Genomic DNA, 24,016 nt, shown 5'->3' with positions numbered 1-24,016 from the left:
GGGAAGTGCTAGAAAGTGATATTTACCAAATTATATTTTTATAATATACATACAAATATGTAAGAACAAATTCCATCATTATGCACAATTATAATGTGCCAATAAAAAATGTGGAAAAAGAAAAAAAAAAACTTCTTCAGAGAGTTAATGCATGTTTCTTCATTTCTTCTAAGGATCCCAGCCTAATCCTTTCTGTAATATGAACCTTGTTTCAATAGCAAGTCAGGACTTGGATACTATTGGTGCTATGAACATGTATGCTTTTTATGCAAAGTAATGACATGAATTGATGCCTTTAAAAAGTACTGCTTAGTCTAAGGTTTCCAAATGCACTTAAGTCTAAACATACTTGATAATGATTATTTTGAGAAGCCTAGGCGATTTCCAGAAAACTTAAATAATACCTTGAAAAGTAAATACCCTCCACTGAGGTGCTTTTGTTGATTAATTTGAATTCTCTCTCTAGTAGGAAATCTGCAGTGGCTCTGTCCTGAGGTTTAAACAATATTTTCCACTCAGCTTTTGGGATCTTTCCTGGCCACATGGATAAATGTCCAAGAAAAATGCAAATGTACTTATGTTTTTTCAAAATGCCAGTGCCCCATTAACCCAACTGGTATTGAAAATAAGCCATCTCAGGGAAGGCATTTTTATAGCTATAAATGTGACACTAGTGTGGCAACATTTCCATCAACTATGCCAACTCTGTCCTGAAATATCTTAATAATTCTCATTTGGGGAATATGAAATATGGTCATTGGATCTGGATGAGTTCATAAATGGAGCTTTAGAGTGAAGACACTAGGATTGTCCTGCTTTTAATAGGAGTAGGAGTATCATGGGGAACATCAGCTTGTATTTTAGTCTCCAGACAGAACTAATTAAATTGTTGTTTTTTTTTTTTTTTTTTTGAGGTACTGCAGATTAAACCCAGTGCCTTCCACATGCTAGGCAAGTGCTCTACCACTGAGCCACAACCCCAACCACCATCCCCCACCCCTTTTTAAAAATTTTATTTTTTGAGACAGGGTCTCACTGGGTTGCCTCAAGCCTCCCAAGTTAAATTTGTCTTTTTAAGGTGACTTTAATGATTAAAACTAAAGCCCCCTTGCAAATCAAGTTTACTCAGTAGCCAAGAGCCTAAAATGAAGTTTTTATTTTTCTTGCTCACATGATTTTTTTGTTTGTTTTTCCTTCTCTGTTCTGTCTTCCCTCAATTGAGCCTTTATTATGACAGGAAAAAAAACAGATTCTCTCTCCTCATGCCCAATAAAAAATAGGAGAAAAGAATATATAGACATACATGATTAAAAAGTAGAAGAAAAAGAATACATAGATTATAAGAGAATTATATTAAACATTCACTTTTGTGTTATCAGGTGAATTTCACTCACTCCCAAAGAGTCACAGAGAAAAAGACTGGCAAGCTGGGTTTCCGACTCTCTCATCATTGACACTCCAAATTGTGCTGGGAGTGTCCCCACTTTGTTAGAAGTACAAAGTGTGGAAATGTCCCTTCAGCATGTGACTGTAGCTTGCCCTAGCCCAGGGCCAGCCCCAGCTCAGGCCTTCAGTCCGAGGTAGAAGTGCGGCTGTGACTTTCCAGGTGAGCAAGAGGCAGGTGAGGAGCAAGCGCTCTTAAGACTAGTCTTTATTGTGTGGTGACAAGTTTCACAATTGTGCTGATGATCCGGGAGCCTCTGGGACAGGTACACAAGTCTATGCTTGGGTTTTTAATTTTATCCTGGAGGAGCTGGTCAAGTTCACAACGAAGTTCCTTGACTAATTCAGCCACCTACAATGAAAGCTGCAGTGTAAGTAGCGCTTGGAGCAACAGGGTAAGACAGGTTATCAGAGGGAAATAGCTCCATTATGATTACCATCACTGAGACTCATGATATTAATTTTAACTCCATGAGGAGGAAAACAATCTAAACACATTCTCATTTTGTTATGTACAAAATGGGGTCCATCATAAAAAATCTCCTCTATCATATTTCATTTTAAGAAAAAGTTAATTCTGGAAATACAATGCTTATAAAGTATTCTCCATTATGAAACCATGGTTGACTTTTACCCTTTGTCTCAAGAGAAGCAGAAAAATGGAGAATCAAAATGAAAAATTAAAAATAGCAGATATTAAGCAAGCTTTTGGACACACTATGCTTTTATAGCATTTTGCTTATGCTAATGTTGTAGGGATACTTAGATGTTTTCTCAACATCTCTTTTACCCCTTCCCACTGCATCGACTATGCCATTTGGACCCTGAGCTTCACACTGTGAGCCTTGCCAGAGTGCGTGGCTCAGGTACTCCAGGCCTTCAAAGCCAGTACATCCCTTTGGTTACAGCAATTGGTTTAGGAAGGAAGCTGTGATGGAGCTGCTAGGCAAGAAGGTTTCTGTTTCCCTTTCTAGATGGTTTGCTGAATAGATGTGAAGCAAGAAGCTATTGCAGCTAGGATATTATAAAAAGGCCTGTACTACGAGTACAGTCAGACTTTTGTCATGATTGAGCTGCTGAATCAAACTAACCTTGCCTGGCCCCCTTGACCTGCACTGCTCCATAGGTGACTATATGAAATGTGGTCACATGAAATATGGCTGGTCCAAACTGAGATACACTTGAGAGTATAAAATACACAACAGATTTCAAAGACTTTGTATGGAAAGAAAATGTACAATATTTTGATAGACCTTTAAGTTAATTACATGTTGAAATCAAAACATTTTGGATGTATTAGGTTAAATAAAATATATTAATATAAAATATTTTAATTTCACCCATTTCCTTCCTTGTGTGTGTGTGTGTGTGTGTGTGTGTGTGTGTGTGGAGTTGGGTATCAAACCAAGCCCTCCTCATGGTAAGTACATGCTCTACCAACTCTGCTTCACTTCCGCCTTACTGTCTTCATGTCCCATTGCAGACTCATCATTTACTCTTAATTAGCTCTACTGTTCTTGGTCCCTAAAGGAATGTTCTGTACTCCAAATATCAAAGTCCCTTATGGCCTGAGCCTCAAGAATAACAGACCAATCATCCCTTTACCTGATGAGAAGCAGCTACAAAACGGATCCAACCATCATCCAAGGAGACAACGAACTCTCCTCTTTGAAGCTGCACATTCACTTGGCCTCCTCCAAATAAGACCAGTGGGTACACAGACACCATGCTGCAGTCACGGATGAATATCCGACTTGTTTTGATCTTCTCATGGTACAGCAGATAGGGGCTGTCGAAGTGTCTGACCTATAACATAAAATCTCAGATGACAATAGTGATGACACCGGTAATATAAAGAGAATTCCTCCTATCCCATGGATTTAAATACTGCTTGTTCATTAATTATACCCAAATTAATGTCCAGCCTGCACCATTTCTCTGAGTTCCAGGATTATATGTGCAACTAGCTACTTGCCATCTTCATCTGGGCCTCTAATAAACATCTCAAACTTTGTGTTCAGGGCTGAGGATGGAGCTCAATAGTAGAGCACTTGCCTAGCATGTGTGAAACTCTTGGTTAGAGCCCCAGCACTACAAGAAACAAAAACAGAAAACTGAAACCCAAAACTTTCTGTGTTCAAAAGGAATTTTTTAAATTAATATTTTTAGGGTACTAGGGATTGAACCTAGGGGTACTCTACCACTGAGCTATATCCCAAGCCACTCTTCATATTTTTTATTTTGAGACAGGGTCCTGCTAAATTGCTGAGGCTGGCTTCAAAAGTACAATTCTCCTGCTTCAGCATCCAAAGTAGCTAGGATTACAGGTTTGTATCATCATGACTGGCGCTCATGACTTTTTAAATCACCGATGTACAGAAACAATTTTATATATATATTTATTGCAGTGCTGGGGATCTAACCGAGGGCCTTGTGCTTGAAAGGCAAGCACTCTACCAACAGCTATATCCTCAGTCCACAATTTTATATTTAAAAGCAGACTTGAGGGTTTTTTTTTTTTTTTTTTTAATAGCCAGTAGAATTTTCTTGAAATAGAAATAGTTTTTCTAGAAACAGTCCCATTGCTAGTCTGTTTGTAATTATTCAACCTTCTTTAAGTCAGTGGTATAGTAGCGGACACAACAAATGATTAAACAAGGTGTGCCTGATTTAAGCAACTGTTTCTCACCCAGGACCTGCCATAGATGAACATAAGTATACACCACCATTCTGACCTGGTAATTCACGGAGGAAGGGTGAATGTGTACATATCCATCATTCTTTGTAACAAACTTCAACTCAGCTGATTTTGGTTGCATTCTGACAGCACCAGTACTGGTCTTCTGAAATTTTCCTTCTGGGCTCTTCACCTGAACAACAAATATTTGTCAAAATAGATTATAATATACATACTTTCATTGTAGGACATGTCCCTCAGCACAAACCAGTCTTGTTTGAATAGCTTTGCTGTTCTTTCATTTCTTACTTTGTTTCCTTTTGAAAACAGCATAGCACACTTTTTAATTTTATTTTTTTAACTACCACTTCATGGTAGGTGCAGTACCTTTGGGGATCTATACCATAGAGCAGCCACAAGGGGAGCAACTAGTTGCATAACGTCTGCAGCTTTTTATTTTTGGTGCTGAGGATGGGTCCCAGGCCCTCATACATGCTAGATAAGCACTTTACCACTGAGCTATATCCTCAGGCCTAAAAGAGGTTTCTTTTTTGTTTCTTTGAGACAAGGTCACTGTGTTGCCCAGGCTGGCCTACATAGTAGCTGAGACTACAGGACCATGCCACTGTGCCTGGCATCTTGGGCCTGTATTGACTATCAGGTGCAGAGATCCAGCTGGTAACACAGGAGCAGGAAATTGAGTATCAATCTTGATTCCATTATAATGTTTCTAAATAAATTTCTTTCAGAACAAAAAAAATTCTACAGATTATTATTTCATTTGAAAAATACTGAAAATCTGATTTTATATACACATAAAATTTATATTTTTGCAAAATAATGTATTTTAAAAATATTCTTTAGTTGTAGATGGGCACAATACCTTTATTTTATTGTTTATTTATATGTGGTGCCGAGGATCGAACCAGTGCCTTGCACATGCTAAGCGAGTGTTCTACCACTGAGCCACAACCCCAGCCCCAGCAAAATAATGTTTATTGTAAAAATATGTAAGAAAAAAATCTAACTACATGGTTAAAAAAAACTAGCATTACTGATAAGTATTTTAGTTCTACTACATTTATGTTTATATATAGAAAACCACAGGTACAAAATAATATAAATAAAAAGATACACATGTATTGAAACTAAAATAGGACCTTTTCCTACTTAATACATTGAGACTATTTTTCCATGTTGTTAAATATTTTCCTAAGATGTAATTCTCAAGGATTATATAATACCTTATTATAAGAAATTATAGCATCACCAATAAATTTCCTTTAATTGGAAATTTAGATTGTTTGCTGTATCTTTGTGCATATCTGCAACTATTTTCTAATAGTAAGCTCCAGAAATGAAACTTCTATAGAAGAAGGGTATGTAAAATTTTATTCCCACTCAGAGCTACAGTGGTTATGTTGAGGGTCTCATGCCAGCATGGCACTAAGTTTTTTACAAATTTTGCCAATTTGAAAAATGAAAAAAAAGGTATCTTTTTGTTGTTTTAGTTCTAAAAACTTTTACTCATTTATTTTTGTGGCACAAGGATTGAACTCGGAACCTTTACCATTGAACTACATCCCCAGTCCTTTCTATCTTTTATTTTGAGACAGGGTCTCAATAAGTTGCCAAGACTGGCCTTGAACTTGCCATTCTCTTGCCTCATTCTCAAACAGGTGGAGTTATAGGCATGCACAATCACACCTGGCTTCTTTGTTGTTTTAATTTGCATTTTTATTTTTTTTGCAGTACTGTGGTTAGAACCCAGGACCTTCTGCACTGAGTTACATCCCCACTTGTCCAAGCTAGCCTGGAATTTGTGACCCTTGTGCTTCAGATTCTTGAGTAACTGGGATTACAGGTGTGCACCACCATGTGCCACTTTTAACTCACAGTTTTCTGTGCTAACACTGAATTTTTTGTTTTTGTTTTTGTTTGTTTGTTGTTTTGGGTACCAGAGATTGAACTCAGGGGCTCTCAACCATCGAGTCACATCCTCAGCCCTATTTTGTATTTTATTTAGCGACAGGGTCTCACTGAGTTGCTTAGTGCCTTGCTGTTGCTGAGGCTGGCTTTGAACTCTTGATCCTCCTGCCTTGGCCTCTGGAGCTGCTGGGATTACAGGTGTGTGCCACCACGCCTGGTTGAATTTTGTTTTTGTGTATGCATTGTATATTCCTTCATGTCCTTTGCCTACCTTTTTTATTTTTTTATTTTGAGACAGGGTCTTGCTAAGATGCTTAGGGCTTCACTAAGTTGCTGAGACTGGTTTTGAACTTGTGATCCTCCTGCCTCAACCTCCTCAGTTGCTGGGATTACAGGTGTGCACCACCACGCCTGGCCAGGGTTTTTGTTTCTACACTTTTAAGTCTTCAAACGAGTTTTTCTCATTTTATTAAAAAAAAAAACTATTTACATTTACATTTCATAAGAACTATAGGGTCACAGAAAGTTGCCATAAGTACAGAGAGTTCTTTGTGACCACCCAGTTTCCCCCAAGGATAACACCTTACATAACCATAGCATAATATCAAAAGCAGCAGACCTATATCCAAATGATTTTTTTTTTTTTTTTTTTAAAGCAGTGCTGGGATCTAAGCTAGGGCCTTGTGCATATACAAAATTTTTTTTTTTTGGTGGCACTGGGGATTGAACCCAGGGCCTTGTGCATGCAAAGCAAGCACTCTACCAACTGAGCTATATCCCCAGCCCCGCTACAAATGATTTTTTACAGCAAATTTCACAGTTCAAAAAGCGAGCAAGTGCTAAGCAGAAAATAAGCCATAAATTAATCATCAGATTTCAACTGAGCATTAACAAAAGTTAGGGCCTTGATTCGGTACCCTACCACATTCAAATCCATTCTTTCTAAGTTTGAAATGGTCCCTTATTAGAGCTAGATAATCAAAACTCAGGTAAAAGTCCAAAAGCACACCCAAGGAGGGTTTCCAGAGGTTGGCCATGGGTGGCCTCTGGCAAGGCACAGATTTGTATGATTTGTTCTCTAATTTTAGTCCAGAGTAGAAAGCATAAAGGAAAATGTAGTAGAATCAAGTTTCTACCTAACCGGGAAGGTTAATTACATACAGGTTGGCTAGAAAAGTGATATTTATGTTCACTCTAATTTCTAGAATGTAATAATATGTCAGAAGGATTAAAAAGGCACTTCATTATCTGGGCACAGTGGTGTACCCTATAATTCCTACTTGGGAGGTTAAGGCAAGAGGATTCCAAGTTTGAAGCCATCCTGGACAATTTAGTGAGATCCTGATTCAAAATTTAAAAAAAAAAGGACTGGTTGGGGCTACAGTTCAGGGGTAGTGTTTGCCTAACATGCAGGAGACCCTAGGTTCCAATCCTAGCATCACACAAAAAAGGTACCTCAATTTACACAATAAATATATCCTTGAATGATATATCTATACAGATTGGGAGAATTGAAAATGTATACCAAATATACATGAGCTGTTTGTATCTCTTTAGGATGATTGATAAGCATACTTTATTTAAGTTTATCCCCTTGTTACAAAACAAACAAGAAATAGAAGGTTCCAGGAAAAATGTTTTGTTACCTGCACTACATTTGGATAAAGAGCAGCACATAGCATTGCTGATATCAGCTTGGGGTTCTCAGCATTTGAGTTTGCCTAGGAGAGAAATACAGCATTAATCCTACAAGCAATTTTATCAAGTAATGTGGCTACTTCTGTCTGGAATTTATGATTATATTTCATGTGATCGCTATCTTAAATTTTAAAAAAAGCATCTAATTTCTATTTCTTTGCTAGAAAAATTTTGTCTAAGTAAAAAATAAATCTCCTGACTCAGTCACACAGCAGCCACTTTGAGGAGCTCATAATGACTCTCTAGATTACTGCAAAGCAATTATAAAAACCAGTGTTTCTGATTGTGATGTGAGGTTATTTAAAAAAAAAAAAAGTCCAGTTTTGCTAAGTATCAGTGGAGAGAAAGATTCTGGTTCATGAAATGTGTGGAATCTCCAAAACAGAAGAACACCAAATTTATCTTGAAGAAGTACTCTTCCTACAATTATAGGACTGTCCTTGGTTGGACAAAGACTGTCCTGATTTGAGAAACATTACTGGAAGTCTACTGTACTTTCATGAATTAAAAACTACTATGAAATTTAAAAAACAAAAAAACAGCAATGAACAGAAAAACCCTCCTGTTCTCATATGAGTGTTAGCTGATACACTGGTGGAAAGAAGAAAATCAAGAATGCCACTAGCCCCTGTTGACAGGACTTAAGTGAAAAAGAATGTACACAAGTGTTTCAGAATGCATATTTAATTCATGTGCTAATTAAGTAGAAATAAGAAGTAACTATACATTTTTTACCTCTTCTCCTGTGGCATCTAGGACACCATCTCCTCCTTGGGCCCTTTTCTCAATTTCCCTTGCTCTGAGTCCTTCCTTTACAAAACCTATATCCGATAATAGTTCAGTGAATTGTCGTTTGAGGCTGGCCATTTCCTGAAAAAAGTGGAAACCTTTAAGAAGGGGCATCAGCATAGCAAAGGTGGGTGTCCAGTCTTACAACAAGAGAGATTACACAAATGTATAACTTCAGCGGGCAGCAAAGAGAACCATCTGGACTCATCAAACAGGTACAAGGATGATCTTGTCTGCTCATTTCCAAAAAGACAGTTTTCATTTATACAAACTGGCAGACAGAGGTGAGAGTAACCGGAAATTCAAAAATAGCAGAAAACCCATGGATCATTTATTTAACTCTACATTTTTAAACATTTTCAATGGAAATGGAGTCAGTCTTATTTTTCTGAAAATTTTTAGGACAACAAAAAATATAGTTTATTTTGCTTGTGGCACTGTCTGCTATCTACCTTTTTCTGTTGCTTTTCTGTTCATGTCCTCTCAGTTCCTTAGCTGTGCCTAGACTGGCTAATGTTTCTCTTAATGGAATTCTGCAAAACTTTCTTTCTTTTTCCTACCTTGTGGTCTTGATGGCTCACATCAATTCTTAGGAATGGGACATTATTAAATGTTTTAGATTTGGACACTCCTTTTTGTAGCTTACTTAGCATGCATGAGTCCTGGGTTCAATCCTCAGTACTAAAAAAAAATTTTTTTGGAAGTTACATATCTGACACTAGAGAAGGAGATAATGATAATCCGAGGAAGTGAAAACTAAACAACCCAACCCTGATGACAATTTTCTTAAGTATATTCCTTCAATGTCTCAATTACACATGGATAACATGGCAAAATATAACTATGAACTAAATATACCAGTTTCTATTTTATCACAAGGTTTTCATTGAGATCTTATAAAAATCATACAGTCACACATGGTGGCACATGGTTGTTTCCAAAATCCTTCTTCTCCCAGCTACTCAGGAGGCTGAGGTCAGGACAATCACAGGTTTGAGATCAGCCTGAGCAACTTCGTGAAACCTTCTCTCAAAATAAAAAATAAAAAGGGCTGGGAATGTAGCTCAGTGGTAGTGTGCCCTGAGTTCTACACACACACACACACACGCACGCACATACACACACACACAATTTTATAATCCAAGCTGGAGTTTAATGAGAAGAGGGAACTCTTAACTTCATAGACACAGCAAAATCTATATACAGCCTGAAGAAAAAGAATACATTTAGTAAGAAATGTAATTTAAAAGAAATCCTATCATTTTTACTTAAAAAAGCTTAGTATTTACAATGACAACACACACACAAGCACATACATGTACACACTCCACATACCATTTTAGATCAGTGATTCTCAACCCTGGCACATATTGAGTCACATGGTTAACTGAACAACAACAATGACAATAGTAGACTAGGTTTAGTTGTCCAAGAGATCCAGATTTCATGGGCCTAGGTGGAAACTGAACATTTTACTTATTTTTCAGTCTCCTCAGGTGAATCTAACAGGCATTCAGGACTGAAAATTATTGGTTTTGAAGTACTCAGAATAAAGCTACAGTCCTTGTCTTCTCAAAATGTCTCTCCACAGTACACCGAAAGGCAGAAGAGAATGAAGGCAAATACTGGGATAGCCTTGAGGTCTTTTACTTCATCTTCAGTAACCAAATTCACTCATCCATGCATTCTTCCAATGAATCTTTACTAAGTGCCAACTATGTGCTAAGGTACTGGGGATACACTCTGAACAAAAGATAGGTTTTTGGTCTAATGGAACTTGCCAGACAAAGAATTACATAAATGGATGTCATGTAATGGCAAGTACTAGGAACACTGGTTTTATGTTCTATTACATGACATATCAGTATTTAATATGAAAGTTCTTCCCCTCCTCTAGCCCCAAAATCTTTTCAGTAAAATAAATGCTTTAAAGAGACATGCACCATTATTATTTTGGCTTCTCAGACCACTTTGAGAGGAAGCCTAAAACAGTGCCACAAAAAGTGGGCAAAAGTCCTGTCTGTTATTACACAGAAGACAATAAACCTCTCTCGTATACTCATTATTGACACAGTAGGTTCTGATGAGCATAAGAAAAACTAACAAAGAAAATCTTTCAGTATTAGTTCTTTGGTTTTGGGGAGAAAGTAAGGGGTTGCAGATGGTCATAGAGCCCTTTAAGCCTCTGATGGAAACTATGATCTTTCCCCCAGAATAATGCACATAAGTACAAGCACATGATATTCCATGTAGTTTCTGGAGTTTATGGATCCAGGCTAAGAGCACATGGTATATATAATTTCTAAGAAAACTGACTTCTAGTAAGATGTAATTTCCACTGTGCCAATATTCTATCCTATCTTCCATATTAAGAAAAGGTCACCTCCAAGGAGAAATGGTTTAGTTGAAAGTTTGAGCACAGAAGACTGATGTCATAGTTCAGTCCATTTTACACAGCTGGGAAAGCTAAGCATACTCCAGAAATAACATTTTCGATGTCAAGACAGGACAAGGGAGATAAAGTTGCAATGCCCTCTGGCAAGCTACTATAGTTTTTGGAAAATGAATGAAAACAAACTGTCACAGAAACAACTCACCTGCAGAACTCTTCCTGACAAGAAGTTTTGTCTGCAGTAATTATAACTTGCACGCACACCTTCTTTTGCACTCAGCTGCCATCCCTAAATTGTGGAGAAAAATCAAACTGCATTCATTCTGTTTTTAGTGCCAACTCTGGTAACCAAAGCTATTTGGTTATATACTTACCTTATATGCTCTCAGAAGGGCCAGATAATCACTGTTTGCAAATGCAAATTCCAGCTTTTTCTGGTTGGCTTCCTCTTTTTTATCCCAGGGAGACACCTAAGTAAGGAAAACTGGATTTGAAGGACACATTTTATCTGAGGTTTCAAATGGCATTTTCCTAATGCTGAAGCCAGCTGCCTGGGGCAGCTCTTTGTGTGGAACAAAGCATACCCTGTGGGTCAGCTGGTTAAAGGCAAGAATGGTAGTAACTGGCAAGCTAATGGTCTTTTCTTTCCTGTGAGTCTGTCCACCCACCTAACTGTCCACCCACCCAAAAAAAGCTCTTTTGGGTCTTTTAGTTCCAAGTGGCAAGAGTTTTCAAAGAGTAATTCAATCTTTTTTTTTTTTTTTTTTTTTTTTTTTTTTTAATTTTTTTAGTTGTCAATGGGCCTTTATTTTATTTACTTACTTATATGTGGTGCTGAGAATCGAACCCAGTGCCTCACACATGCTAGGCAAGTGCTCTGCCACTGAGCTGCAACCCCAGTCAGAGCAATTCAATCTTAAAACTACATCTAAAACAAGGATTTCTGTTATCACTGTGGCATCTTTCTCTTACAGATTATTTTTTTCCTCTTTTCCCCGTTTCTTGCAGTGCTGGGGCTTGAACCCGGGGCCTTGCACATGCTGATAAAGTTCTTATTTTATAGATTCTTTTCCATCTTTTAGAGTTGAGTATCTCCTGCTTCTCTCCCCATAAGTAATATTTTCCTCCTATTTTCTATAATGTTCACAGATCTTCCTTTTTTCCTATAAATTTGTAAAATAAGCAGAGAAGTAAATTTTCACTGCTTTCTGCCCTCCTACATGTTAATTCTTTCTTTCTCAGGTTCTGAAGATACCAGCATAAGCTGTAGCAGTTCCTCATGGCAAGCTACACCAAGGCCCTCGCTGCAACACCACTGAATATCATTTGAAACCACCTCCAGTGCTTCTCTCAAATTTTTGTATATTTGAATAACTTGATAGGTAACACAACAGCCAAAATACAATTCTCTCTCTCTCTCTTTCGTTTGTTTTTTTGGTACTGGGGATTGAACCAAGGGGTGCTTTACCACTGAGCTATATCCCCAGCCCTTTTTATTTTTTGTTTTGATACAATGTCTTGGTAAGTGGCTGTAGCTGGCCTTGAATTTGTGAGCTTCCTGCTCTGGTCTCCCAAGTGGCTGCTATTGCAGGTGTGTGCCATCATGCCTGGCTAAAATTTTATTTTCTATTTGAAAATAAAATTCCTTCTTTCTTAGGAAATTCAGTGGGAAATGATTACATTTGGGAGATTACTATTACATTTACAGAGCCCAGCAAAGGACGGGTGCTCGATTTTGGCTAAGGATGACATCCATATTTCTAACGAGTCTTTCCAAATTCCAATAAAAGAAAACAGTGAGTGATTTCATTGAGATGATGAAAAACAGGCAATGGGAAGTCCTGTTCACAAAGTTCATGCTGACTGTGTATGCCCAAGCAAGGTGTGTCATCTCTTCTAGTGCTTGATTTTATCATTTGTTGTTAAATGAAGGAGCTGCACTAAGATTCTTTTTCAGATTTCCAAGTTTACATTTCCATGAAGTGTAACACTAAAAACTGAAAAAGCAATTATTTACATCATCTATTCCCCTATCATATAAGATAAGCCATGGTACAAATAAAGGCAGGCTGATATTCCACCCAACAACAGCAGAAGATCCATTCTTCTGACGTGTACGTGGAACACTCCCCAGGAAAGACCGCATGCTTGCCTATAAAACAAAGCTCAGTAAGTTGTTTTTTAAAATATTTTTGTATTTGTCAATGGACCTTTATTTTATTTATTTATATGTGATGCTGAGAACTGAACCCAGTGCCTCAGATGTGAGGCAAGCACTCTACCACTCAGCCACAACCCCAGTCCCTCAAAAAATTTTGAAGGACTGAAATAATACAAGCAATATTTCCATGACCACAATGGACTGAATTAGAAATCATAAGAGAAAAAAAAACTGAGAGACTCACAAATATGTAGAAATTAAACAACACATGCCTACACCTATGAAAAAAGGAAAAGAAAAGCAAAAATCTTCAGTCCCCAGAGTAAAACTGATAACAGTAAATGCTTGTATTAAAAAATATGAGAGGGGCTGGGGTTGTGGCTCATGGAAGAGCATTTGCCTAGCACGTGTGAGGCACTGGGTTTGATCCTCAGCATCACATAAAAATAAATAAATAAATAAATAAATAAATAACATTCAGGTTAAAAAAAAAAAGAATACTTTTAAAAAAGAAGAAAAGAAAGGAGAAGTACTGGGGACTGAAATGAAGCAAACTATGTTAAAATGTACTTAAGAATATGTCAAAATGAACTCCATTATTATGTATTACTATAATGTACTAATAAAAACATTTAAAAAATGATGCAAGATCTGAACACTATAATCTACTCTTCCACTTTAAGACATTGGAAAAAGAAGAGCAAACTAAACCTAAAGCAAGCAGCAGAAGAAAAGAAGATATTAATAAAATAGAAAAAAAAAAAAAAACTGAGAAAAATCAATGAAACCCTAAGTGGTTCTCTGAAAAGAACAACAAAATTACCAAAACTTTGGATAGATTAACCAAGAGAGACATCACAAATTACTAGAATCTTAAAAAGGGGATATTACTAATAATCCTACAGGAATACAAAGGAATACTATGAACAATTGTATACCAATAAATTAAATACCTTAGCTGAGACAAACAAATTACTGGATAAACATTAACAAAACCAATTCAAAAAGAAATAAACAATATAAATAAACCTACAAGCAAAGACACTCAATTAGTAAAAATAATAAAAATACTACTCACATAAATCCCCAAGCCAGGGTCACTTCACCACTGAATTCTACTAACCACTTAAGAGGAATTAATACCAATTATTCACAAACTCTTCCAAAAATATAGAATAGGAAGAAACACTTCTTAACTTATCCTATGCAATCAACATAGCAAAAGCAAAGGTATCTTAAGATACCAAAGTCAAAGACATCATGAGAAATCTTTTATGGACACAGATGAAAAAAATCTATAGCAAAATATTAGCAAAGAGCAATAGGTGAGTAACAGCTAAGGGTTTCTTTTTGGTTGTTGTTTTGTTTTTAAAACTGTGGAGGGATTTTAGCACATTATTAAAAACATTTATTTATTTATGCTGCAAGGAATTGAACTCAGGGCCACACATATGCTAGGCAAGCGCTCTCTACCACTGAATCACTCCCGCAGCACCTAAAAATTATTGAATTGTATACTTTAAAAGGAAAACTATAAGTGTGAATTGTATTTCAATAAAGCTATTTTTAAAAGTGCTTCAACATATTTATTGCCTTTTAAAATCATGCAAGGCATCTTTTGCTGGTTTGTATTTTTTGATTTTTCTATAATGAACAAGTATAGCATATAGAATAAAAAGCACAGATTATTTTTAATAAGTTATATTTGTAGTTCTTAGTCTTTATTTGGGGCATGGATTCCTTTGAGGATCAGAAGACATTGTGCCCTGGAAAATTCATATCCAATATGCAATATTTTTAGGGGATCACACACCCCCGAAGCCTTCAGGGTCCCCTTAAGATACCCAAGGCATAAACTCTACAGGAATGTTGTTTACTTACAAAAGGAGACTTAAAGGCCAAGCTGGCAGCAATGGTGAGAGCAGGATCCAAACAGCGGAAGATAGACCCAAAGAGCATCAGTTTGCCGATTCTCACATCCACGGGCAGAGAGGCCAAATGATATCCTAGAGGGGTCAATTTTTCATCTGGAGTTAATGCTCCCAAATCTCGTAATCGTATTTTTGAGGCACGGAGAGAATCAGCATGTGGAGGTTCAATGAGCCGAGAGAACACAGATTGCAGATTATGAGTGTTAAACATCTCTAAAATTTTAATTCTGAAAAAAAAGAAAAAAAAATACACTCATATAATAGGCAAAAAAGAAAACAAAATAATAATTTGTCCATTTTTTATCAGATGGAATGATGCAGAGGAATAATTTCTCAAGAAAAAATTATAATTTCCCAGTTTTATGTTTTATTTGACAACTATATAATGCTAGTTTAAATAAAAATTTAAAAATCTTGTGTATCGTCTAGTTTTCCTAGCAATAAACTAGAGAAACACTTGCAGATTTTGAAACTTATTTATATTCAGAATAAAATTCTTTTTATAAACTTTCAAAATGCTTCCTTCTATGATAGTAGGTTCAAATTATGAAACAGAATTCAAATGATAAAAATGTTGGTAATAATGTGAAGAAGTTGGAAGCCCTGCACACTGTTGGTGGGAATGTAAAATGGCATAGTTATTATGTAAAACAGACAGAGATTCCTCGAAAAATTAAAATAGAAACTACCAAATGACTCAGAAGTCCTATTTCTGGGTATTCATCCAAAAAAACTGAAATCAGTATCTCTAAGAGATACCTACACTTCTCTGTTCACTGCAACATTATCAATAGCCAAGAGGTGAAAACAACTGGAATGTCTATTGACAGATGAGTGGATAAAGCCAATATGGTACATATACCATGGAATACTACTCAGTCTTAAAAAAGAAGGAAATTCAGCAATGTATAACATGGGTGAACACTGAGTGAGAATAATGTAAAGTAATAAAAGCCCATCACAGGAAAAATAATACATGATTTCCCTTATATGAGGTATCTACAATGGTCAAACACATATAAGCCGAGTAAAATGATGGCTGCTAGGGACTGAGAGCATGGAGGAAATGGGGAGTTGCTGTTCCACAGCCATACAGTTTCACTTATGCACAATGCATAAGCTAGAGATGTGCTGTACAACATTGTACCTATGGTTAATGATTGTGTTATATGCTTAAAAATTTGTTAAGAGGGCCAGGCCTAGTAGCATGTGCCTATAAATAATCCCAGAGATTTGGGAGGCGCTAAGACAGGAGGATCCCAAGTTCAAGGCCAGTCTTGGCAACTTAGCACAATCCTATCTCAAAGTTAAAAAAATAAAAGAGGTCAGGGATGTACCTCAGAGGTAGAGTTTCCCTGGGTTCAATCCCCAGCACCCCCACCACACACAAAAAATTATTAAGAGAGTAGATCTCATGTTCTAAGTATTCTTAGCATAATAATAACTGTAAGTGATTAGTGTAGCTACCCAATTAAAGGTATTTATGAAAAAACCTCAAATGATCTATTTACTCTTTTCTCATGAATAAAATCACACGGCAATTATTTATAAAATTAATTGACATTGAGTCTCACCTTGTTATAGATTTTGAAAAACTAGGATTTTATATTATGAACTTCGACAACTTTTCAGAAGAGAAAAATATAACACACATAAAATTTTACTTATTTCACTTATAATTCCTTTCATGTTGTCAACTTAAAAATATACTGTTTCACATTTTTATTAGTGTGTACATACTTGGTACTTAGCTTTTTCCCAACTAAGGTATTTCACTTTAAGACATGCACTGACACAAATGCACTTACTTACTCTACATACATTTCCCCCTTCTCTTACCCTCCCTTCAGGGGTCAATCAACTTTTGAAGTTCTCTAGAATCCCTTCGCTCCTCTCCATCTGCACTGCCACTACCTTAGTTCAGGGCATCAGCTCTTTCCCAGTTTCTTAACCTTTTTTTCTTATAGTACCTGGGATTGATCAGGGCCTTGAGCATGCTAGGCAAGTGTTCTACCACAGGACTGTACTACCAGTCCCTTACTCCCCTAATTTCTTAAGGCCTAACTATGGATGCAATGTTTTTTTATCCTGCAGTACCCCTAGTGCTGAGCCCAGTGCCTGGCAAACGTAAGGCTCTCAAAGTGCACCTGCTACAGAAAAGAAGAGCTATAACAGTTTTGTATGAGTAGTTTTTCCCCCTCTCAGTGATTTTTTTATGGGCATTCGCCCTCAAGGGAACAACTGGCTCAAAGAGCATGGATAATTTTACAGTTCTTACATATTGTCAAGCAAGTTTTTAGAAATGTTGAATCAAAGGCTTCCTAGACTCAATAACATTGAATTTGATCATTCACTCATTACATCCTATTTTATGATATTTGTTCATTAGGTAAATACTGGTGTTTTCAAGTTTCATTCACTTTTCTCTGATAATGAGGCTGTAGATTTTTCCCTGGAATAATTTAATATTGCTGTTGCCCTAGGAGAAATTCCTTTTTAGGTTATTAAAAATATATTCTTTTTTTAAAATTCATTTTTATTATAAACAAATGGGATACATCTTGTTTCTCTGTTTGTACATGAAGTAGAGGCATACCATTTGTGTAATCATACATTTACCTAGGGTAATAGTTTTTGATTCATTCTGTTATTTTTAAAAAAAAATGTATTCTTGAGCTCTATATTAGGGCCAGGCTCTGCAATGTAAGAGATCTCTATATGCAGAAAGTCGAAAGAAATGTCAAAGGCCACACTGAAGAACTCTTTCTTTGCAAATGAATGAGGTCACCCATGTACATTCTTAGCAAAATATCTTCTATGAGGAAAAGAAAACCATGGAACTTAAATAGGATGGGAAACTTTTTAGAAGCAGAAAACAAAAAGCAACATATAACCTTAGACACAGCTGTTCCAATGGCACTCTTTGTATTTCTGGTAGCTGCTGCTTTAAAAGCTGGTGGTTGTAGTGATGGCTAGTGAATAAATGGAAGCAGACCCCAGATGCAACACGGCCTGCTCGACCCTTTCTTTGCAGAGCATTTGCTTGAGATACAAAAGTGTCCTCTAGACTTTCCATCCCTTTGCTGGCATCATATCTATAAAGAAAAGGGAAATAAAAATTTGAGTTATTTTACATGGACAGAGTAGATGAATTATACTTTAGAGAATTTTTTTTTTTTTTTTTTTTTTTTTTTTTTTGCGATGCTGGGGATCGAACCCAGGGCCTTGTGCTTGTGAGGCGAGCACTCTACTAACTGAGCTATCTCCCCAACCCTATACTTTAGATCTACAGAAGGACAGTGTCCTGTGTGTTCTAGAATAGTTGAGTCCCTGGTGGGCACAGCTAGTGCTGATTTCAATGGTATCAAGTGCCACTATTTTCTTTAGTCAACTCTTTTTCATCTAAACACAGTAAAATCCCATGAAGACTATGAGAGAAAAACTAACTGCTTTCAAGGTAAAACCTTGGAACTTTTTGCTCTTGCATGACTTTTCAGATTTATGGTTCTGGTTATAGAATCATTCACACATCCACATAAAGTTTTGATAAGGTATTTTTAAAAAATGTATTTTAAATTGTTGATGGACCTTTATTTTATTCATTTATTTATATGTGGTGCTGAGAATTGAACCCAGTGCCTCACACGTGCTAGGGAACATTCTACCACCGAGCCACAACCCCAGCCCTTCGTAAGGTCTTTTTAAAACAGTAACCCATGTATCTAAGCATTAGTCACTAACAGCTGTGTCACCCTAAATGAAGCATCTTTAGCCCCTGTTACATCACCTCTTCTCTTTCATTTTCCCAGAATCGATGACATAGACAACATCATCAATGGTTATGGAAGTCTCAGCAATGTTGGTGGAAATGATAATCTTAGTTACACCCACTGGAGGTTTTACAAATACAGCCTGTTGTTCTTCACTGGATAAAGATGAGTGAAGTGGGTGAATAACACATCTGAAAGGAAATAAAAGCACATTAAATATTCTGGCACAAAGTACTGAAACTGAATTATAGTGGGTGAATTTCCTATAAAACCAACAATATGACTTCACATATCAGCAACTTCTTTGCCCCTGTCCCCAGCTCTTCTACGTGGGAAAGTCCTTTCTGACCCTTACAAAATACTTACTCAGTTCTAGGAACTAAAAACCTTGTACCAACTTGAGGAAAGTGCTAGAGTGTAATTCAATAGTCAATAGTTAAGGAGAAGAAATAATTAATGTTCTATAAATATCAAACCTAGAGCAAACTGACCAGTAGAGAATAATCTTCCCTCTACTTTTTAAAAAGGGAGAAACGCAAAGACTGTGATGGAATCTAAGACATGCCATTCTTTTATTTCTAGGGAGCATTCATTTCTAGTTTTCTCCTTAGATGTGGAGACATGCCCAGTGTGCCTTGCTACTAGAACAGGACCCATTGAAAATTTTCTTTCAAAATAGTAGCATTTCTTTGTTGTTACTAATGCTGGCTTTCCCCTCATCTTCCCTTCCTCCCAGGAATTTGGCAACTGAAATTACATGCAAGTTTGCTGAGTCACAATGCTAAGTGAGGAGAAATATCTTTCTTTGATGGAATGGAATAACTGATTTCCTGGAGCAAACAGGTTTGTGCATTTCCAGCTGGCACAAACGAATGTAAGCTCGAAGAGTGACACCAGAGTCTAAAGAGGGTGAGAATTCTAAAGTGACCCTTCTGGTTGTTCACCTTTGCAGATAACTGCAATAAATTATTAAGAATCTAGAAAGCAATTAGCTTACCGATTACTACGTCGATTGTTGAAAAGAGAATTAGACTGTAGCTGCTCATAAAGCATTTTGATTTCTGCTAGTCCTGGTAAAAATACAAGTATAGCACCTGGGTGTAGAAAAATAACCAATGAGAAAACTGAAAAGAGAAAACTAATATAAATTATAAAGCTGTTTTAAACAAAAACAAATCACAATCTGAGTATTTTTCACAATTTTCTTTGTAAAATCCCCAACAATTAAATAAATAATAATTTTTTTATACATTCTCCAACTTAATACAGACAAAATAGAGTATAATTATCCTTCTATAATAATAAGAGGTGTGAAAAGCATAATGCTTTACACTACATAAGAATTGCTGGGGCTGGGGATATAGCTCAGTTGGCAGAGTGCTTGCCTTGCATGCACATGGCCCTGGGTTCAATTCCCAGCACCAAAAAAAAAAAAAAGAATTGCTAGCTAAGTTCTTCAGACATACTTCAGTGTCTTGGCAACTGACATTATTTCTACAGGAAAAGTTATCCTTCTAACCTTGTAAGACTGGAAGATTCTTCTATTAAGAAGAATCATAATAAATAAATCTTAATAAATAAATAAAGTAAAATCCATAAACATTTTACTGGGAATGAGAAAAAGAAACTATAACTGGCTGGCCAATCTGTTAATATAAATTTGGATACATTTTAAAGAGGCAGCACGCTAACTAACCATCTCATATTAACAGTTCATGGGCTTTAAATTTTTACATTAAAGAAAATAAGCAATAATGGATCAGAGCATATTTCTGTGCCAAGAAGTCATTCAGCAATACTTATCTTCTTCTGTGCTTTACACAAAGAAGAGGTTGATAGGCTTTTCACTAGTCCCTCCCTTAATCCTACAAATATTTACTGGATGCCTGTGTTAGTTCTATGTGGATATACCCACAAAGAACTCATGACCTATTATTTAGTCAATTACTCTTCCCACTAAATAAACAAGGAATCTAAATTATGAACAAAATAAAATTTTGAAGATAGTCAAAAGAGATCTTGTAGTGTTGCTTTTAAATATTTTTATGGGATACAAAGAATGTTCACATACATTATCTCATTTGGTTCTCCTTAGTCGCCCTGTATCTGATTTGGTAACTTGGCCAGATCACAGGCTAATAAGCATGAAGCCTGGACACAGACCTAAGGTTTCTGGTCTTAGATTCACGCTCTGTCCATTATATGCCCTGTGTTCTTCAGGCTAAAATGCCACAAAATTTAAGAGTATAAAATAATCTATATAGATGGGGAAAAATATGTCCATATTCTTATGCACCTTATGATCTGCTTTACCCTCATGGCTTTGCCATCTGTATCAGGGATATGTTTAATATTCACAAATATATTACTGACTCTAATCACTATATCTACTTTGCTTTGATATTAGTTAATTTTCTAACATTTCTTTATGACCGCTATGCTTTTTTGTTTTAGTAAGTCTTTTCCTTTGTGATGAAATAAGATATTCAGTCTATTGAGAAAATATTAGCCACAACTGGCTATTTATCAAGAGTAGAAAAACAATGCACTTTAATAATTTTATATGCCTTATACATCTCTTTAGAAAATACCACATAATGATTAAGTTTAAGCAACAGAGGGCAGTCATTCTCATTTCTCTTAAGTACTGAGTAATGAGCACATACATATTTCATTCAATAATCACCCCACACGGACCGCCCTTCCTTTATTCATGCAACAAATATTTCTTCTATGCCTAAATGTTCCAAGTACTGTTTTAGGGTCTAAGAAAAATAGTGGTGAAAAAGAAATCCCTGTTCTTAAGGAGTCTACATTCTACTGAAGAAGATGGTCAGTAAGCAAAACTCTAATTATAGACAGTGTTAAGTGCTACAATGAAATGAAAATCATTTTTGGATATTATGACAGGATGGGGGAAGACAAGACATCCTCTGCAGAGGAGACATGTAAGCAGAAACCTGAGTGATGCCAAGGATTCAGTTATGAGATCTGGGGTTGTTTGCTCTGGGGATAAGGGATTGCAAGTGATGTGAAGAAGATCCCTAGGATAGGAAGACAGTGAGAAGGGGAAAAGTAGTGATTTTTCTGTGTTATAGGGGCAGCAGTATTAACGGTATTAATTACAACAATAAGTGTTTCATAAACCATTATTACAGGTAGTATCTACTGGGCATAAACTCTATGCCAGGCCCTGTGCTTACCTATGGTTTCTTTTATTTATTTTTCTTACTATGTGTGTGAATGTGTGCGTGCACCCGTGTGTGCACTGAGGGGGAAACCAGGGCCTTTTGTATGCTAAGAAGGTATTCTACCCTGATCTATATCCTTAGCCCCCAATGTGGCTGGTTTCTTTTAACTCTTGAAATAGCTTTATGTAAGAGGGTTTATTACTATCTTCATTATACAAATAGGAAACTGAAGCACAGAAATGATAAAGGCTTTATCCAAGGTTAAAAGATTCTCCAATAGCAGAACTGGAAAATTTATTAGACTCCAAAGGCCGAGCTTAACCCCACTGCCCTGTGGCCTCCCTGGGCAGTCTGCAATGTGATTCAAACAGTGTTTAATTTGTGCATCAAGAAGAAGCAATTACCTGGAGGATAGGAGTGCTTTCCGTCTACAATCCATTCTAATAAGGCCTCTATTAATTCAAGATTAACCTTTTCAAAATCCATAATGGACATCGTTTTAATGACTGATTTGCTAACCCCTGAAAGGGAAAAAGTAGAATAATAATTACACATTATTGAAGACAATATGCTTGTGAACTAGGTAAATGTTCAGTTGACTTAACACAGATGTTCTCATTTAATGTACTGAAATGAACTTTTTTTCTTTTAGTTTCTCTGAAAATATAACTTTCCGGAGTATGTTTTGGAGTCATTCTTGAACAATGACTCAAGAAGCAGGTTCTTCCCCTGTTGCAGAGACCTAGATGGGCCATTTTATACTCCTCCTTCTTTACTCTTTTGCCACTACACATTTTATAAACTCATGATTCAATCAAATCATGAATCTGATTAGTTCAAAGTCAGGGTTACAGCATACCCATGGAAAGTAACTGGTAGAGACCGCAGGTTTTACTAGCATCTTTTATAACAGTGGCTCTTAATCTTTGGGTTCCCTTGAGTAAATGATAAAAGTTACAGATCTTTCCTGAAAACTTACATCTGATTTTAAGAGCTTCTCCAAAATTCTTGAAGCCTATCCACAGACCCTTAGGTTATGGGTCTATAATCTCCTTCTAATCCATCTGGTAGAAGACATAGTTCTTTGGATTGTATAGTGAGCCTTAGCTCTTTTAAAAACAAGAAGCATACTATTGGGGTGATTAATTCTTCAAACACTATGGCCCTTTCTTCTTGGGTCCCCCTAATGGTCCTTCACCTTAATTATAGTTTAACTGAAACAAAATAACTATATTTAATATCAAGGAAGAGAAACTTCCTATATGATAATGGGAAGTTTGAAGAGGGGCAAAAGCACAGTTTCTAAACAATGTTCTAGTAGATTGAACCCCATGTTAGGCAAAATGAGAGAAAGGATAAAACAGGCTACACAAACAAGGGTGTGGTTGGATGAAGAGGGCAGAGCAGGAAATCACTTTTCTTTGCCAAGATTCCAAATAGTCAGATTTTTCAAAAAGGAGAAAGGACCAGGGAACTGAAAAAAAGCAGTAAAGTGAAAATAGTTAATTTTTAAAAGTATTGCTTGATAGTTTTAACTAATCAAATATCCTTAAAAAGATTATCATTTAAAAAAAAAAAACTATAAAAAGTTCCAGAAATTGAGCCAGGAAACATTATTTAATTTTCTAAAAAGTCAAAGAGCAAGGAGATCAATTAGGTCAAGGTTTTTGTTTTGTTTTGTTTTTTAAACAGGGAAACAAAAATTTTCTCAGAAAAACTAAGTAAGGCAGGCACAGTGGCAATGTACCTGTAGTCCCAGATGCTTGGGAGGGTAAGACAGGATAGCTTAAGCCAAGGAGTATGAGGCTAGCCTTGGCCACATAGCAAGACCCCATCTCAGAACACAAACCAAAACACAAAGGTAGTAACCTTCAGGCCTCTATGTGTTCAGCCCAGCTTACAGGTATAGAAAACCACACAGAAACAAAGAGTAGATGGGTGGAATCTTACATGGGAGGAAGAAGGTGCATCTAACAAAATAAATCAGAATTTAGGTAGGCCAGGCGTGGTGGTATACACCTGTAATTCAGCATGC

At 36.5% G+C, this 24,016-nt stretch overlaps 1 protein-coding gene across 2 annotated transcripts in view; it reads right to left on the bottom strand.

The window, feature by feature from the left end:
- Positions 1 to 842: 842 nt before the first annotated feature.
- DHX57 (DExH-box helicase 57) overlaps positions 843 to 24,016 on the bottom strand; it is a 56,234-nt gene continuing 33,060 nt past the window's right edge. For both annotated transcript variants that reach the window (XM_079109851.1, XM_079109852.1), the window contains exons 13-24: positions 22,386 to 22,502; positions 19,788 to 19,884; positions 18,808 to 18,981; positions 17,915 to 18,115; positions 14,971 to 15,247; positions 11,303 to 11,398; positions 11,134 to 11,217; positions 8,483 to 8,617; positions 7,696 to 7,770; positions 4,179 to 4,313; positions 3,049 to 3,249; positions 843 to 1,795 (exon numbers count right to left, since the gene is read on the bottom strand). In XM_079109851.1, coding sequence (XP_078965977.1) covers positions 1,652 to 1,795; positions 3,049 to 3,249; positions 4,179 to 4,313; positions 7,696 to 7,770; positions 8,483 to 8,617; positions 11,134 to 11,217; positions 11,303 to 11,398; positions 14,971 to 15,247; positions 17,915 to 18,115; positions 18,808 to 18,981; positions 19,788 to 19,884; positions 22,386 to 22,502 — 1,736 coding nt within the window. In that variant the 3' untranslated portion in view covers positions 843 to 1,651. The remainder of the gene's footprint in view (positions 1,796 to 3,048; positions 3,250 to 4,178; positions 4,314 to 7,695; positions 7,771 to 8,482; positions 8,618 to 11,133; positions 11,218 to 11,302; positions 11,399 to 14,970; positions 15,248 to 17,914; positions 18,116 to 18,807; positions 18,982 to 19,787; positions 19,885 to 22,385; positions 22,503 to 24,016) is intronic.

This window comes from Sciurus vulgaris (assembly GCF_902686455.1).
Source record: "Sciurus vulgaris genome assembly, chromosome: 14".
In the NCBI taxonomy this organism is placed as follows: domain Eukaryota; kingdom Metazoa; phylum Chordata; class Mammalia; order Rodentia; family Sciuridae; genus Sciurus; species Sciurus vulgaris.
Note: the sequence above shows the minus strand (reverse complement) of the source record. Positions and strands in the feature narration are given on the sequence as shown.